Below are 17,043 nucleotides of genomic sequence, written 5' to 3' on the forward strand. Positions count from 1 at the left end.
CTAACAAATTTAAATTAGACATCACATACCAACGATAATTAGCTCAAATGATTCAGACTGACTTTCAAATAATGATGTTTTTTTAAATACAAAAAAAATATTCATCACATAATAAAATATAATATAAAAAGATGCTTTTATTTTTTAAAAAGAAAGATACTGTAAATAAAAAAGTAAAAGGCTCCCTCTCCAGTCCAGATCACCACGCAGTATTAACTTAACACACAAACTTCCATCTTCCTTTGCCTTTATAAAGAAACCAAACTCCTCTCTACATCCCCCCCCCCCCCCCCCGATAACAAATAAAATAAAATCATCATGACTTTCATCATAGAAGAATACTCAGATTTGATCATTTCCCACTTCATATACAAAGCAGCCGTAATCCTTACTATTATTAGATGGGTCTTATCCTGGACTCTCAACCACAGAAGAACAACAATCCAACCCTCTACTTCTTCATGTGATCAATCTGGTCCTTGTTCTTCATCCTTAATTACTTCTTCACAAGTCATCAGAGACAACCTCGTTCTCACCACTTTCGGAGACGTGGTCACTTCAGGAACTGACACGTGTGCAGTCTGCTTAGCTCAATTGAGGGACCAGGATCTGGTGCGTGAACTCAGGAATTGTTGCCACGTGTTCCACAAAGAATGTATTGATAGATGGATTGATTATGAGTGTGATTATGATCATGATCATGATGAGAATCATAAGAGTTGCCCATTATGTCGAGCTCCATTGTTGACTTGTTCACAGACAATTACTACTAATAATTGGGCCAAGAATGAACCGAGTTGGGCTGTTGAGAGAATTCTTTACCTGTTTGGTGATGATCTGCTCATGTGAATTAATTATTGGTGGAGAATGAATGATACTCGGTTTTGTTATCAAAAAATCAAATTTGTATATACAAAAAAATTATGTTGTACTATTTCTTTTTTATATATAAATTCATTCGCTCTAAGCTATTTTCTTACTTTTTCGTTTTAATTAAAGTCGGTATTTCATTTGATACTGAGAAAGAAAGTATAATACAAGAAATTACAACTACAAACAAGTTAGTTAAGTCTAAACAAAGATATTTATCTAAAAAACGGTTACGTAAACTAAACTAAACTAAACCGCAATTCCGTCTAGACAAATTCAATGAAAGGAAAAATATGTTTCCAATGGAGTCGACTCCGAAAAGATACGAAAAACCTCGAATCAATCGAGAGACGACCACCATCATACGGACTAACACAATTCCACAGATTAGAAACAATACAAAATAACATAATTACTCTAACTAAAGATGTGATGACATAAAGGCACATAACTCCTGCAATCAAGGATCCAATCGTCGCCATATGAGAAGGGGGTCAAATATGCCAACACATAGAGAAATACAAGGTTGAGCATAACAAATAACAAAAACTAAAGCAAACACCTCGCCGACCAGAATCGACAAAATCTGATATATAGTCCACCAACTCATGCGAGATCTCGACAGAATGAGACACTGCGAGATGTCAAGCAAACTACCGAGAATCGAGCACCGAAAACACCACGGAAGAGACAGCTATGGCCTCCTGGTACGTATAGGACACCGAAACATGTCAAAAGAACCGCCGAAATTCATGCTCCAACCAACCACCATCGCACACTGCACTAAAGCCGCCCTAGATCACCAAAGAAAGGAGGAAAGACCGGTGACCTCAAGCACTCTCTGGTTCGTACAAAGAGGTTGAAGAAGGCCCAAAGCCAGTCGCCGCCGCCAGACACCACCTGTTCGCCGAAGAAAGAGCCGAAACTGCCGCAGTAGAAAAAAAGTAGAGGTTCATGAGCTGGTAAAAGAGAGACAATAAGAAATTTTTACAGATCTGAAAGAGAGTCAGATAAATTGACATAATTAAAAATAAAATGACTCCACCTTCGCTCGGAAGGGGTGGTCGGCAGCAGGACTGGGGGAAGCTTGCTATGTGTTTTAGTATGAAGGAGAATAGTGATTGTGAAGGATAGGAAAAAAAAAAAGAAAACTGTAGAAGGAACAGTTTGAGTGGATTTTTTTGTCTAAATAAGTGAGGGAATTTTTTTCAAGATAAAAATGACAATCTTACCTTTAATAATTTAAATTCGACTTAAAATATATATATATATATATTTAAATTCGACCTCTATAAGGTCACAAGAAAAAAAATAGTCAAAATTTTATCATGGTTATAGTTCAAAAGATCAAATTGACTAATACTATTTTCATAACATTTTAGATTATATAGTCAAAATATTATTATTTCCGTCCCAAAATAAATGCAAAATTTTACATATAATTTACATATAAAAATTTATATCTATTTTGAAACGAAAATAATATATAAAACATCAAAGACCATTGTATCAATTTTAAACCAAAAATTGGGTCTGTGGTAGTTGAGAGAGGGTAAAAATAAATGTCTAAAAATGACAAAATATTATATAACTAAAACATCATGTATTAACTCTCAATAAAAAAAAAAAAACAGGTATTAAGATTCAAGGCTATATACTCGGTCAAGTTTCAGATAATCATTTTTTATTATTTTTGTTGGGAAAAATGACAAATGCTGTCCTAAAAAATGGACAACATAAGTTCAATTTTATGTGAATTTAAGACGAACATACGCACATGCATAAATACATACTCCAACGTATTAACATACTTCTTTTTTTAGTATTTCCGTACATGTTTTTTTTTTTTTTGACAATGTTTGACAAACAATATTGATGAACCGAAGGCAATGGAAATTGTCTTACGATTTCTTTGCGAATTGAAAATGGATTGTTAAAGAGCAATCTTCCTCCCTCCTTACTTGTAATAGTTAGTAATGATATTGAATGAAATTCTCAGTTTGATTCAAAAATATTGATAAAACACTAATTTCACTTTTTTTTCAATGGTCAACACTAATTGATTCTCCTGTTTACGTTTTTTTATATAGTACGTTAATAAAAACATATCCTCAGAGTCGATTGATTAAAGTTTCCGTTTGCTAAATTTAATAAAATATTTGCTTATTAAATGTATGCATTTGTCGACACATAAGATATATATATATATTCTTTCCGTGAGAATCGTCATATTACTATATAAATATAAATTATATAAAAGACAAGGTAATATAAGATATAAAATGTTTTTTTTTAAAAAAGGGAGAAAAAAATATTGGAAAGACTTATCAAATGTAATATTGTCGTTTTTTTTTTTTTTTATTTATCATTTTATTAGCAATAGTCTTATTAATTTTATGTCAAGAACGCATGTGTTTATTATCGAAGATGCTATTTTTAAATTGTTTTTTGTTATCTTACATCGAAACGTGTGTTGGTACAAAAATATTTTTTAGTTATACAGCTTTCGAACCTATTGATTCTCCGGTGAACAAGAGGAAATTGAACTAACTATTGATAACCCATTTTATTTCACCTTAATATTGCTGATATGAGTTGTATTTATTTTTAGTATTGCTGATATGAATTGTATTTATTTTATCTTTGTCTTTAGTCGTCTATGTCTAGGATTCTACTTTTTTTCTTCTACCCGAGCATCTTTCCTTTATAATCGATTTTTGTAATCCGCCCCGATAGTTGAGTCGTGAATGATATTTATCGATAATACTTACGATTTTATCCTAATATGGGGAAATGTGAGTTTCATCCGGGGATTATCGATAAATTGATGTGACTTAACTCGGCCATTATAATTAAAATAAATAATTCTCTCCATTATATATAAAAAAGGAGAAAACGTATACTTTCGTCCCTCACGTTTCACCTGTTAGTCCCTCACGTATCTCCGTTAGCCTAACAATCCCTCACGTTTTCGAAAATCAGCCAAAAATACCCCTCTGCCGTTAACTTTGCACATGTGGCACCTAGTGGGCCCTAATCAACTAACAGACCAATATATTTGTGACACGTGTCATCTGACTCGTCAAAATCTTTGACACGTCATCAAAAAACCCACATAAATTGGTGGCGTGGCAAAAATGTGTGACGTGTCACAATTATATTGGTCTGTTAGCTGACTAGGCATGAGTAGGCACCACGGAGCGCCACATAGGTGCCACGTAGATGAAGTTAACGGCAGAGGGGTATTTTTGGCTGATTTTCGAAAACGTGAAGATTTGTTAGACTAATGAAAATACGTGAGGGACTGAAAAAATGTTACAGGTGAAACGTGAGGGATTAAAGTATAAGTTTTCTAAAAAAAGGTGTGGGATTTTTTTTTTTTTAAGTAAATAGTATGGAAATTGGAAATGAGGAAGTTAAAACAATGAATAATCTAAATTAACGTCTCCAATAGTATACATATCTTCAAAGCCTGAATTAATGAAATTTCGGGCATTGACCGGCGCATTCGCAAAACTATAGAACCGTTATTATTATTAACATTAATTAATTTAATTTAATTAGTGTGCGACAGTTCTATTCTATTCTATTCAATTCAGTCGGATTCAATGCCTAAGCTGATCGGAGACTGAGAGCAGATCGCCTTCTGTCATATTACCACAGATCTCTATCTGATCATTTTTCATGGCGGCAGGTGGTTTCGTAAGCAGAGCGTTCGAGTCCATCCTCAAAGAGTGCGCTTCTGCTAGAAAATTTCCCGATCTTCAGAAGGCAATTCAATCATATCAAGGTCTCTCTTTCCATATTGTCATTGTTATTAGTTTCATTCACTTGTTTGCTAATTGTGTTGCTGCTGTTATCTGTTTTTTCCAGCTCAACTCACCTGACATTGTATTCATTATATTTTTTTCATAAGGGCAATGTTCTAAGCTTAGACTGAAGAAACTTGGTTTTCTGCTAAATTAGCAAATTACGCAGGCAAATTACTATGATGATTATTTTTATCTTGATATAGAATTCGTAATTGCGGCCGAGTATTTGCTGTTGTTCGGGAAAAGTATGGTCGTGTTTATGTAGAGATACCTGCGTCAAAATATAGACTTTCAGATGGAAGTACTAGTATCTGTTTAGTCAATCGACTCCGTTTCTTGCGTCAGATAGCTCACAAAAACAATTTCTGTGGATGGTCACCCCTTCATTTTTGGCCAAAAGCTTTACATTTTTGTTAATTTTCTATTCTATTAGTACTATTTTGCAAGAAGTCCATAAAAAAGCTACTGTTTGAGTTGTTGTATTCCATTTTGAAATCGAACTAGTGATCTCCTTTTCAGTTTCTTATTTGGTTACTTTTTTTTTATGTATCTTTAGATAACAAGGAGGTCAATCAAGATTCAATTGCTGTTGTAGAAAATAAAGCGTCAGCTTTGCCTGGAGATGGAAGGTTTGTTTTGTTCCAGATTGTCATTTTTTTATGTCTGACTTGAAGCAACTTTATGTCCCATTCTTTTTGTGAACAAAATGTAGACAGTAAATATGTCTACTTGCCATCTCAGTTCTAACTTAACACCAGCTCTAGGGATTGAAAGGAGTGTATAGTTTGGAAAATAGGTGTTTAAGAAAGTCAACATTTAAATCCAAAAATGCATTTTCGATGAAATCAGACTTCTTTTGCTGTACAAGAATCTTGAAGTAGCGTTGCCTTTCTATGAATTACAATTCCTCCTTCAGTCGTTGTTCTGAATCAAGTTGAGGGGCCTCTTTCTATTTATCTAATATAATCTTTGGTCTTTCTTGTCTGCTGTCTAACGAAAGAGCAGATTGCTTTGCATAGTCATGAAGTTATGTTTTCCACAAATTTTAGCCACTAGACTGTCTCTATTGTTGTTTTTGCCTGGTGGTATTGGTTTTGCTAGATCAACTTTCTTGCTCATTATTGTCTGCCTTCAATTTTTTGGGAAGCGAACTGAAGTTAAAGTCTGGAATGTATTACTCCATACTATGGCAACTTCAGGTCATAATGAAGCCAGTTTACAAGACACCCACAAATAATTTGTGTTTTCTGATTTTGTGGGATCAGAATGTTATTCAACATTCTTTTCTAGTTTTTGCTTGATTACCTGTTAATAGTAGTTTGGATTACTTTATAATTCTAGATGTGACATGATATTAATTCTGAGAATCAATCTTTACTTGTAGGTCACCAGAAGCTGAAGGGGGAGTTGCCAAAGCTGCAACAGAACCTAGTCAATCAAATGCAGCTCCGAATAAGCCGGATCAGGTAGAAAAGGTTAAGGGTCCAGTGAATGTGTGTGGAACCATTACCAGCACCTTAGCTGTTGCTGGACGCACATTAGAAGGACCGAATGTGGAGCTTGTTTTAAGTCCTCTTCGACTTGCATTTGAGACCAAGAACTTGAAGATTATAGAACCTGCTTTAGATTGTCTTCACGTGAGCATTTTCTTTGTGTTTGCATTTACTTATGAGCCTCTACAAATTACCTAATGCATGCATTACATTACATCTCAAGTACTTACTGAAATTCTGTTTAATTCTGGAAGTACAGAAACTCATTGCGTATGATCATTTGGAAGGACATCCTGGTTTAGATGGTGGGAAAAATGCCCCACTGTTTACAGACATTTTGAACATGGTTTGCAGTTGTGTTGATAATTCATCCCCTGATAGGTATTTGTCATTCAAAAATTTCTGTCTTTTCGAATTTCATGTGTTATTTTGTATTTCTGTCTAACATTTAGTAAGAATTACAGCACTGTTTTACAAGTGTTGAAAGTACTTCTTACTGCTGTTGCATCTTCAAAGTTTAGAGGTTTGTTACTGGTACTTCTGTTATATTTTGTTTAAAGAGTTACTATATATCAGTATATGTCAATCCAGAAACTGAATGTAATTATATGAGCTGGATATTGTAAGCTATTCTTTATATGTATGTACCCCAGTGAGAAGCATACAAATCTATGAGATGGATTCTAATGCATCTTAAGGTCTAGCACAAGTTTATATCTTCCATATAATGCTTGTTGTTCTTTTAGATATTTTGGACCTTTTACTTTTGAGTACCAGGAAATAACTGTCAAATAGTGGCTCGTCTGCTGTTCATTTGTTCTCCTTTAATGTTCGGTTGTGCGTCGTTGCTGTCTTCTAGTGGCCCAACCCAAAAACATCTTCCGGAATAATTTGTTTTTCCTTCTTTTTTTGCATGACCTCGAGCTTATTGGTTATTTTAAATGCAATTTTCACTTAAATCTGAGTTCTCCAAGGAGCACAAGGTCATGTACTCTTTGGAGTTCTCCAAGAATTTATCAGGCTCTGCCAAATGATCAAAGTTATCTTATTTTGGAAAATACATTGATTTGAATCTGTTGAACAATCTCTAGTATCCATGAAGTTTAGTCTCGCCTTTCATTTTAAGCTTGTTATATATGTCTTCGATATGCTTTTTGATAAACTGCCAAACTTTATATAGTACCGCCTGTGTTACTGATTTGACATGAGTGAGTGATACTATTTCCATCTATTTTAGATGCATGTTTGGTCTAATTTTCTTTGTGCTGTCTGATATGACATGGAATACTTAAGTGTAAAACTTTCTTCAATTCAGGCTCCTTTTCTTATCTATTACTAATGTCTCGCTAACTTTTTTCCACCTATAAATGCAGTTCATGGGGAACCATTGCTGGCAGTTATCAAAGTCTGTAACAATATTGCACTTAACAAGTATCTTCTGTGTTGATATCAGGCATATTTGATAGACTGGAAAATAGTACTCATAACATCTGGTCTTGATTTACAGCAAGAGCCCTATTAACCAAGCAACATCAAAGGCAACGTTGTCTCAAATGATCAGCATTGTATTCAGGAGGATGGAAACTGAGCTGGTGTGTTATTTTTCTCAAATTAAAGTGTCCATGTCATTGTCTATCATGAAAGAAAAGTAAAACATACAGTTTGTTGCATTGTATATTAAAGATAAATCACTTCACAGGGAGTTCATGACTCTACTTCATCCAGTTCCTCCACACAGGCAGAAGCTGCTTCAACAGATGATTCAATACCGACACTTGAGGAAAATGCTGTGAGTGTTCAGAATGAAAAGGAAATGAGCTCAGGAGATGCAGCGAACCATACAAAAGACGCGTCTCTTCCATCTGTCGAGGAGCTCTACAAGCTTGCAGGCGGGGCTGATATCAAGGTCTGTAACAGTTGCTGCATAATTTGCTGGATAAGTAACGTTTTAACAAATGGACTGTGCTGGACTGCAATATTTATAATATTTGGAATTGTAGTTATGACTATTAACCAGACGGCCTCAACATGTTTTTATAGGGTCTAGAGGCTGTTCTTGATAAAGCAGTGTATCTTGAAGATGGTAAAAAGATCACACGGTATGAACTTGATATTGTTGTGAGACTTTATCATTAAGTTACACAATGCGTCAAAGTATTGCTTTTGTATACATTTCAGTGGGATTGACCTTGAAAGCATGAGCATTGGACATCGTGATGCTATATTAATATTCCGCACCCTTTGCAAGGTTGGTTTTTCCCAATTCTGAGTGTCCTGTTTCCATTATTGGCTCCATTAACTTTTCCATGAAAATGTAAACTAAGCTTTTGCTTGCTTTATGGTTCCTTTAATCTAATGTTTTCAGATGGGTATGAAGGAAGAGAGTGACGAAATTACAACCAAGACTCGTATTTTGTCCCTTGAGCTCCTGCAGGTTAGTTTGTTGTGGTTAACTACATCTGTGTGCAAGCATTGAGTGTTAGAATTCTGACGTAGTGTGAAAAAAGTTATTGTCCCGAATTCCCAACATCTAGAAGTTTTCTTGGCTAATGTTTGGTATCAGTTTCATCTTTTGAATCTTAGTCTACGGTGGAGGTTTATGCTTTTGTTTCTTGGGATTTTTTTTTTGAAAATTTTGGCTCGTTGAGAGTTAATTTAATCTTTGATAAATTTGAGGCGCTTTGTAATAAAACATGCATGTGTGGTCATTCTAAGCTGGACATTATTCATTTTTTTCAAAACATGCTGATATGTAAAAGTCATAATCAGGAAAGTTCTGAAATAGAAATTCAGTGTGTTGTTTTATCCTTCGTTTATTGTGTAATTATAGATGGAAATAGTGATTTTAGATATGATATTGCAGGGTTTGTTGGAAGGAGTTAGCTATTCATTTACTAATAATTTCTTCTTCATCGACTCCCTGAAAGCATATCTTTCATATGCTCTGTTGCGTGCTTCCGTTTCACAGTCTCCTAACGTAATTCAGGTTATATGTCCTTCCTTCTTTCCATTTAACAGTTGGTCTATGGCAACAATTTTTCTGATGATGCAATCATTTTTGTTTTGGCAGTATGCAAATGGAATTTTCTTTGTGCTTTTACTGCGATTCAGGGGATGTCTTAAAGTATGTATCTGATTATGCTAACTTGTGTACTTCTGTTAGTTCTTTGTTGTTTTTATTTCCATTTGTGTTCAATATTTTCAGGGTGAAATAGGCGTCTTCTTTCCTTTGATAGTTTTACGGTCTCTGGATAGCTCAGAATTTCCCATCAGTCAAAAAACAAATGTGCTCCAGTAATACACTTTCTTGATGATTTATTTTATTTTATTTTGGTATAACTTTTATCTGTTGCTAATCCTCTTTGTTTTTTTTTTCTCCTCTCATCATACTCTTTGGTTATTTTCCTCTGTTTTCTTCTCATCACGTGAATTTTTTGCAGGATGCTTGAAAAAGTCTGTAGGGACCCTCAGATGCTTGTTGATGTGTTTGTGAACTATGACTGTGATCCTGAGGCGCCAAACTTGTTTGAAAGAATGGTAATACTATTACTAAACATCTTATTCCTGGCATATTTGAGTGTATACACTCATGATTCTTCTTGTAATGTACCACTTTTTGTCTCTGACTAACCTAGGTCAACACACTATCTAAAATAGCACAAGGGACTCAAAATACAGATCCAAATTCTGCGGCTCTTTCTCAAATAACTTCAATTAAAGGATCCTCACTCCAGGTTTGGTGCCTGAGTTTTAGGAGTTGGCAAATTTGTTATACAATTTTGCGCTGAATTCTTTTTGCTGTGTTAGATTAAATTTTTTTATGAAATATTTTTCTTTGACCTTCCTAGTGCCTTGTGAGCGTGCTCAAATCAATGGTTGATTGGGAGAGGTTGCATAGAAATTCAGGAGGCACAAGTAAAAGCTCTAAAGTGGGTGAATCAGAAGCTTCAACAGGAGCATCTGTTGAGGGACAAAATGTAGGAGGTTTTCCCATTGACTTTAATCAGCAATTTACGGTTGATGCTGCTGTCTCTGAGGTAATTGTTGTTTATAATCTCTTGATTTGGTGGATGTAACTGGCCTGATGGATAGTGTAACCTTGCAATATTCAGAACTCAAATATATGTTGCTAAGTACTCAAGCTGTAGCCGGGCGCTGACTTCTTGTCTCTAATTACATCTCAGTTCAACAAGAAGCCATTACAGGCTGTAGAATTTCTGATAACGAACAAGTTGGTGGAAAATACGCCAGTTGCAGTTGCCCAGTTTCTGAGGAACACCCCAAGTTTGGATAAGGTGGGGTACTTCATTATTATGGCTAAATAATCAACAGTTATTGTTGTGGGATTATGAGTAGCTCTCTTATGATTTTGTAGGGTATGATCGGTGACTACTTGGGCCTAGATGAGGAGTTTCCTCTAGCAGTCATGCATGCTTACTTAGATTCCATGAAATTTTCGGGAATGAAGATCGATAATGCAATGCGTGAATTCCTACAAGCATTCCGGCCTCCTGGAGAAGCCCGGAAGATAGATCGTATTATGGAAAAGTTTGCACAACGGTAAGGACGATCTCTGTTGTTCGCTTTTCTATACTACATAAGTGTAAAATTTATAACAATGCCGATATACTCGTCTGCACGCTTCCATCCAAGAGAGCCTTACATCCTATTGATACAGAGTTGCGTGAATGTTGTTGCCTCTGCATTTGTAGTATGTTCGTTATCTATTCTACTAAATTTCTGGGAGCTGAGCATACTGCGGATTTCTTCCTTCATTGACTGTGAACCCTTCCCAACCTTTCATCGGAGCTATAGCACTGATTATTGTCCCAACTAAACCTAACTGAAATTGGAATGAAATATAAGCAGTCTTAGATGATTTCCAGTTTTCCACTCAAGCATCATCTTAGAGAATAATTTTCTTTGCTGATGATTAATCATTATCTGTTGTATGGCAGATATTGCACAGATAATCCGGGCCTTCTTAAAAATGCAAATACTGCGTATGTTCTTGCGTATGCGATCATTATGTTGAATACAGATGCACATAGTGCTATGATCTGGCCCAAAATGTCAAAGACAGATTTTGTTCGCATGTATGCCATGAATGATGCTGAGGGCAGCGCTCCCGCTGAACTCTTGGAAGAGATTTATGATTCTATTGTTAAAGAAGAGATAAAAATAGAAGGTGATCTTGCTGGTTTGGATAAAAGCAACCACCAAAAGCAAGAAGATGAAGGGAGAGCTGATATGGTTAGTGTTCTTAATTTGACACTTCCCAAAATAAAATCGTCAGCAGATACCAGGCCTGAGCGTGAAGCTATTATCAAGCAGACACAGGCTATATTCCAGGATCAAAGAGTAAAAACAGGAGCTTTCTATACTTCACAGAGAATTGAACTTGTAAGGCCCATGGTCGAAGCTGTAGGTTGGCCTTTGCTTGCTACTTTCTCAGTTACCATGGAGGAAGGTGATAATAAGCCAAGGATTGTTCTCTGTATGGAAGGTTTTGAAGCTGGAATTCACATAACCCATGTTCTTGGGATGGATACCATGCGATATGCTTTCTTAACTTCCCTGGTCAGGTAAATTTTCTTTTTCAGATATTCCATTATTTTTACCTAGTTTGTAATTGTTGCTATATATTGTTTATTATTTGTCTTTTCTTTCTTTCTTGGTTAATCTGTTGGGATTCTATAACTGTCATGAAAATATAAAGATGTCTGGGGCAATTACACTGATGACGGTGATATTTCTGCTTCAGATTTACGTTCTTGCATTCCCCAAAAGAAATGCGTACTAAAAATGTGGAAGCTTTACGGACTCTATTGGCTCTCTGCGATTCAGAACCCGACACGCTTCAAGATACATGGAATGCAGTTTTAGAATGTGTTTCTCGGCTTGAATATATAGTTTCAACTCCTTCTATTGCTGCAGCTGTCAAGTTCGGGTCCAATCAGATCTCCAAAGATGCTGTTCTACAGTCTCTTAGAGAGTTGTTGGGAAAGCCTGCTGATCAAGTTTTTTTAAACAGTGCTAAATTGCCCAGTGACTCTGTTGTGGAGTTCTTCAATGCTCTGTGTGGTGTATCAGCTGAAGAACTGAAGCAATCTCCTGCTCGTCTTTATAGCTTGCAAAAGCTTTCGGAGATCAGCTATTACAACATGCCTCGTATACGCATGGTAATTCTTCATTGCACAATCTCCCTGCCTTTGAAAAGAGGCACCGTGCCAGGATTTGGGGTAGTTTTACTCAACACCCGAAACCCTGCACCTTATTACTGTTTTCAGTTGTTAAATTCTAACTACTTAGTTTTCTCCCAGGTCTGGGCAAGAATATGGAATGTGCTTGCAAATCATTTTATTTCTGCTGGGAGCCATCGCGAAGAGAAAATTGCAGTATATGCTATAGATTCTCTTCGCCAACTTAGTATGAAGTATCTGGAGCATGTTGAACTCGCCAGTTTCACTTTTCAGAATGACATTCTCAATCCCTTGGTGATACTTATGCGGAACAGTCAAAGTGAAACCATAAGAAGCCTAGTTGTTGGCTGTATTGTGCAGGTGGGTTCACTGTTTGTTAAGCTGTACTGATTACTGAATGCTAGTATCAAAGCCCAAACTCATTCTTTTAGTTTGGTAAGCCTCTAGATTTTTAGTAGATATTGATTTATGACATGTTCTATGCAGATGATTAAATCCAAAGTTGGAAGCATAAAGTCTGGATGGCGCAGTGTTCTCATGATTTTCACATCTGCTGCAGATGATGATGTGGAATCAATTGTTGAAAAAGCATTTGAAAATGTTGAGATGGGTGATATTTCTTGTCTTGCTGTGATGCTCATCAAAATTTACTGTGATGATTTTCTTTTAGCGTCTAACATCGGCGATGTTACTTGCAGTTATCTTGGAGCACTTTAATCAAGTTGCTGGATATTGCTTTATGGACTGTGTCAACTGTTTTATAAGGTTTGCCAATAATAAAACTGCCGACGGAATAAGTTTGAAGGCCATTGCTCTCCTTCGTATATGTGAGAATCGTCTAGCAGAGGTGCATTTTTTCATATGTACTTTCACTTGATGCCCTGTATGTATAGTGATATTAACATATACTCGGTGTTTGGGCAGTGGTATTGGCCCCTTACTTCCTAGAATGGATATGTAATGTTTTTGTGTTTGTGTCTTAATTTCCCCTCCTTATATCTCAATTTCAGGGCCTTTTACATGGTGGCTCTCTGATGCGCACTGGGAATGAAATTTCTGATGTGATGGAGCATTATTGGTTCCCAATGCTGGCTGGATTATCTGATCTGACATCAGATCCAAGACCAGAGGTCAGGAGCTGTGCACTGGAAGTTTTGTTTGATTTGCTGAATGAGAGAGGTAGCAAGTTCTCAACAACATTTTGGGAGAGTATTTTCCATCGCGTCTTGTTTCCCATTTTTGATCACGTGAGACATTCTGGGAAGGAAAGCTCAATTTCTTCTGATGATGAGTGGTTTCGTGAAACCACCATTCATTCACTTCAGCTTCTGTGCAACCTTTTCATTACATTTTATAAGGTATTAATGTGCTTGATGTATATCTTCTTTTTATCCTTTTCTTGTTCGGCTAAGCAATGATTGTAAGAGATAGATGGCGCCAGTGGTTTTTGGGGGTTGGGCTGCTGGGTACAGAAGTTGCTTAAGCTGCTATTTTGTGAGTTAAAAAAATGAAATGAATATCTGGGGAGAAGAATTTTTGGCTCTTAACATGACTCATTAACTTTAATATTATTGATGCATTTATTCACAAAATCATGTCAGGGTTGGATCGAATTTTAACAGATATTGTACTATATACTACTCCTATGATTATTATTTTTTTTTGGATCAGTACTAATATGAGATTGTTACTGCTGTGACATGATGCAATGAGATCTCATGACCAAGATATAAAGTTTGTGAGTTTTTGTTGTGACATGATGCAATGTTTTTTACTTAAGTGCTCACCATTTTGTTCTTGTTGTATGGTGTTAAAAATTTCCAACAGTAAAATTACTTCCCTTTCGTGCAGGAAGTAGGCTTAATGTTGCCGCCGTTACTGAGCTTGCTGTCGGATTGTGCGAAAAAGACGGATCAAACAGTTGTCTCGATTTCTCTGGGTGCACTAGTGCACCTGATTGATGTAGGAGGACACCAATTCAGTGACAGCGACTGGGACATGTTATTGAAAAGCATAAGGTGCACATTTTTCTAATGACTTGGGTAACAGTAACAATTGTTCGTTTCTGATCCTTCGTGTTTATTTTCCAGAGACGCTTCATACACGACACAACCACTTGAGCTACTCAATGCTGTGGGTTTTGAGGATCCAAAGAATCATGCAGTACTTAAAGATGCAGAGGTGAACAATAGTGATGGTGCCAACCAATTTGATGCTGGTGAAAATGGGAAGGCATCTCCACGTAGTACCATTGGTTCTGATGGCAATGGATCACCCAGGATTGTGGAGCGCAATCAGGAGTCCACCCAGGTTAATTTGGATGGATCTGAAGGTCGGTTTCACTTATATGTTCTGAAACTCTACTTTTTAAGGAGTGTGTATAAGCTTGGGCAATTCATGGTTTTGTATTAATGCAAGCGTGCACGTTTTTCCACTGGAAAAAATATCACAAGCTCAACAGAAAATGTTACAAACCTGACAAGTTAAATATTTATTTTTGTAGGTCTTCCATCACCATCAGGTAGAGGCCAAAAACCAGCTGAAGCTGAAGGCCTTCAACGGACTCAAACATTTGGTCAAAGAATTATGGACAATCTTTTCCTTAGAAATCTTACCTCTAAGCCTAAAGGTCGTGTTTTAGATGCTTCAGCACCATCATCTCCTGTCAAGGTACCAAACTTCTGGTGTTTGCCTGCATTCTTCTATTTTCTGTCCACATAGTTTCATTTGGTGTATCGTTTTGTTGAAGCTTGTGGAGCAATTTTCTCCATGAAACTTGCTAGATTCAGTCCCTAAGTTCAATGCTAAGCGTCGATTACCATCTTATTTTAGATTTTCAATGATAATTGCATTACCATAATGTGGCATAACACTATTGGACTGCCATGGGTAAAATATCATATTTGATACTTGTCCCCTTTCACTCTTTTTCTTATTTATGTTTTCAATCTGATTTTCTCTAGCTTGCTGCTGCGGTGGAGCCTGATGTTAAACAAGAGGAAAGCAAGCTGATGACAACTGTTAGGGGTAAATGTATCACCCAGCTGCTACTTCTTGGTGCCATTGATGGTATTCAGGTATGGTGTGAATTCTCTTACACTTTTCCATTAATCCATCGTGTGGAATATTTCGAAAGTGTTTGTTTCTTCTCCCACTTGTTGGCTCAGATTGAAATCAGCATCACAATTTCAACCTTTGATTGCCCGCCCTTTTTTGGTAGTGTACTTTTGCTCGGTAGATCAGAGTCTTTCACAACTATTTTATAGTATGCTGTTGTAAAAGAAGATTGATATTAACGAGTTTGATTTCAGCATTTGCAAAGGCATGAGGGCAGAAGGGAGAATGATAATTTTATTTGTGCCTTAAGAAATATGTGATGAATTATGACCAATGTGCTTTCAACTGACGAGCTTTTCTCAAATTCACAGAAACAATACTGGAGCAAGTTGAAACTTCAACAGAAGGTTTCCATAATGGATGTTTTATTTTCCTTAGTTGAGTTTGCTGCTTCATACAATTCATACTCTAATCTCAGATTCCGCATGCATCATGTCCCCCCGGAAAGGTTGATATATTTATATTTCTTCAATTTATGTTAAGTCTTTTCTCTTGGGGCAACCATCTAATATGGCTAAATAATCTGTGTACAGGCCACCAGTGAATCTTCTTCGTCAGGAATTATTTGGAACGTCTATATATTTGGATATCTTGCAGAAAACAACTTCTCGATTTGATGTCGACAAAGAACCCGAAAATGATAATTCAGATGAAAACCATAAAAAAGTCAGTGACCGTTCTGAAGAAGAAGAGAAATTTGAAGGAGTAGTAGAAGATAAGTTGGTTTCTTTCTGTGAGCAAGTACTTGGAGGAGCATCTGACATACAGTCCCATGTAGGTGAAACTACGAACATGGATATTCATCGAGTTCTGGAACTACGCTCTCCAGTCATTGTCAAGGTAAGAGTAGTTCATAGTGTATTATCCTCCAATAACGATGATTTTGTCGATCGTATTGCTTTTTCTTTCGTGTTGGGGAAACTGAAAGGACATTTACTAATATAACTTGCGGATTACTGTTATTATTATCTTTTTAAGCCTTTATTTTGCTGATGTTTTAGGTTCTCAGAGGCATGTCCTTAATGAATAATAAGATTTTCAGAAGACACCTGAGAGAGTTCTATCCTCTGCTCTCAAAACTCGTTTGTTGTGACCAGGTATATCTAGTTGATAGACAAACCATGGCTTGGAGAATTAAAAGAAAATGACTGAATTGTGGATAACAATAAAATACAGAGATAAATGAATACATTATCTCTAAATAAGAATAAACATGGCATCTCTTTGTTATGCTGCTGCTAAATCACTCTCTTTGGTATGTACTGTACAGACGGACATTCGGGAAGCACTTGCCGATCTATTTACGGCCCAGTTCAAAGCGTTGTTACCATCATGATGACATTTTCTGCTTCAGCTAACTCTGCAACTGCAATGCCAATTGGACGAAGCATTTGAAGGAGTTTCTTACAGTTCTAGTAATTCATTTATTCGTCTCAGAGTTTATGTACATATTGTGGCATGCCCCAAATTTTCCTTACAAAGTCTGATGATATAACATGAGAATTACATATATATTTTATAAATTAGAGGGAAAAAAATAAAATAAAA

General features: G+C 36.2%; 2 protein-coding genes across 2 annotated transcripts; both read left to right on the forward strand.

Annotated features, from left to right (window-relative positions):
• The first annotated feature begins 318 nt into the window (after positions 1-318).
• Positions 319-849, forward strand: LOC139883582 (E3 ubiquitin-protein ligase RHA1B-like). Its single transcript, XM_071867742.1, has one exon. It carries the CDS (start codon positions 319-321, stop codon positions 847-849), a length of 531 nt encoding a protein of 176 aa, XP_071723843.1.
• Positions 850-4,554: 3,705 nt separating this feature from the next.
• LOC139883583 (brefeldin A-inhibited guanine nucleotide-exchange protein 5-like) lies at positions 4,555-16,831 on the forward strand. Its single transcript, XM_071867743.1, has 33 exons — positions 4,555-4,660; positions 5,239-5,311; positions 6,067-6,319; positions 6,435-6,556; positions 6,640-6,698; positions 7,549-7,606; positions 7,683-7,771; positions 7,879-8,081; positions 8,216-8,274; positions 8,354-8,423; positions 8,541-8,609; positions 9,039-9,161; positions 9,246-9,299; positions 9,381-9,469; positions 9,616-9,712; positions 9,811-9,909; positions 10,024-10,212; positions 10,360-10,470; positions 10,551-10,735; positions 11,134-11,760; positions 11,940-12,357; positions 12,499-12,738; positions 12,865-12,988; positions 13,077-13,225; positions 13,389-13,736; positions 14,230-14,396; positions 14,469-14,710; positions 14,882-15,048; positions 15,342-15,455; positions 15,807-15,943; positions 16,029-16,335; positions 16,497-16,592; positions 16,766-16,831. The coding sequence occupies exons 1-33, from the start codon at positions 4,555-4,557 to the stop codon at positions 16,829-16,831; spliced, it is 5,310 nt and encodes a 1,769-aa protein (XP_071723844.1).
• The last annotated feature ends 212 nt before the right edge of the window (positions 16,832-17,043 follow it).

This window comes from Rutidosis leptorrhynchoides, unplaced genomic scaffold (assembly GCF_046630445.1).
Source record: "Rutidosis leptorrhynchoides isolate AG116_Rl617_1_P2 unplaced genomic scaffold, CSIRO_AGI_Rlap_v1 contig422, whole genome shotgun sequence".
Taxonomy (NCBI): Eukaryota; Viridiplantae; Streptophyta; class Magnoliopsida; order Asterales; family Asteraceae; genus Rutidosis; species Rutidosis leptorrhynchoides.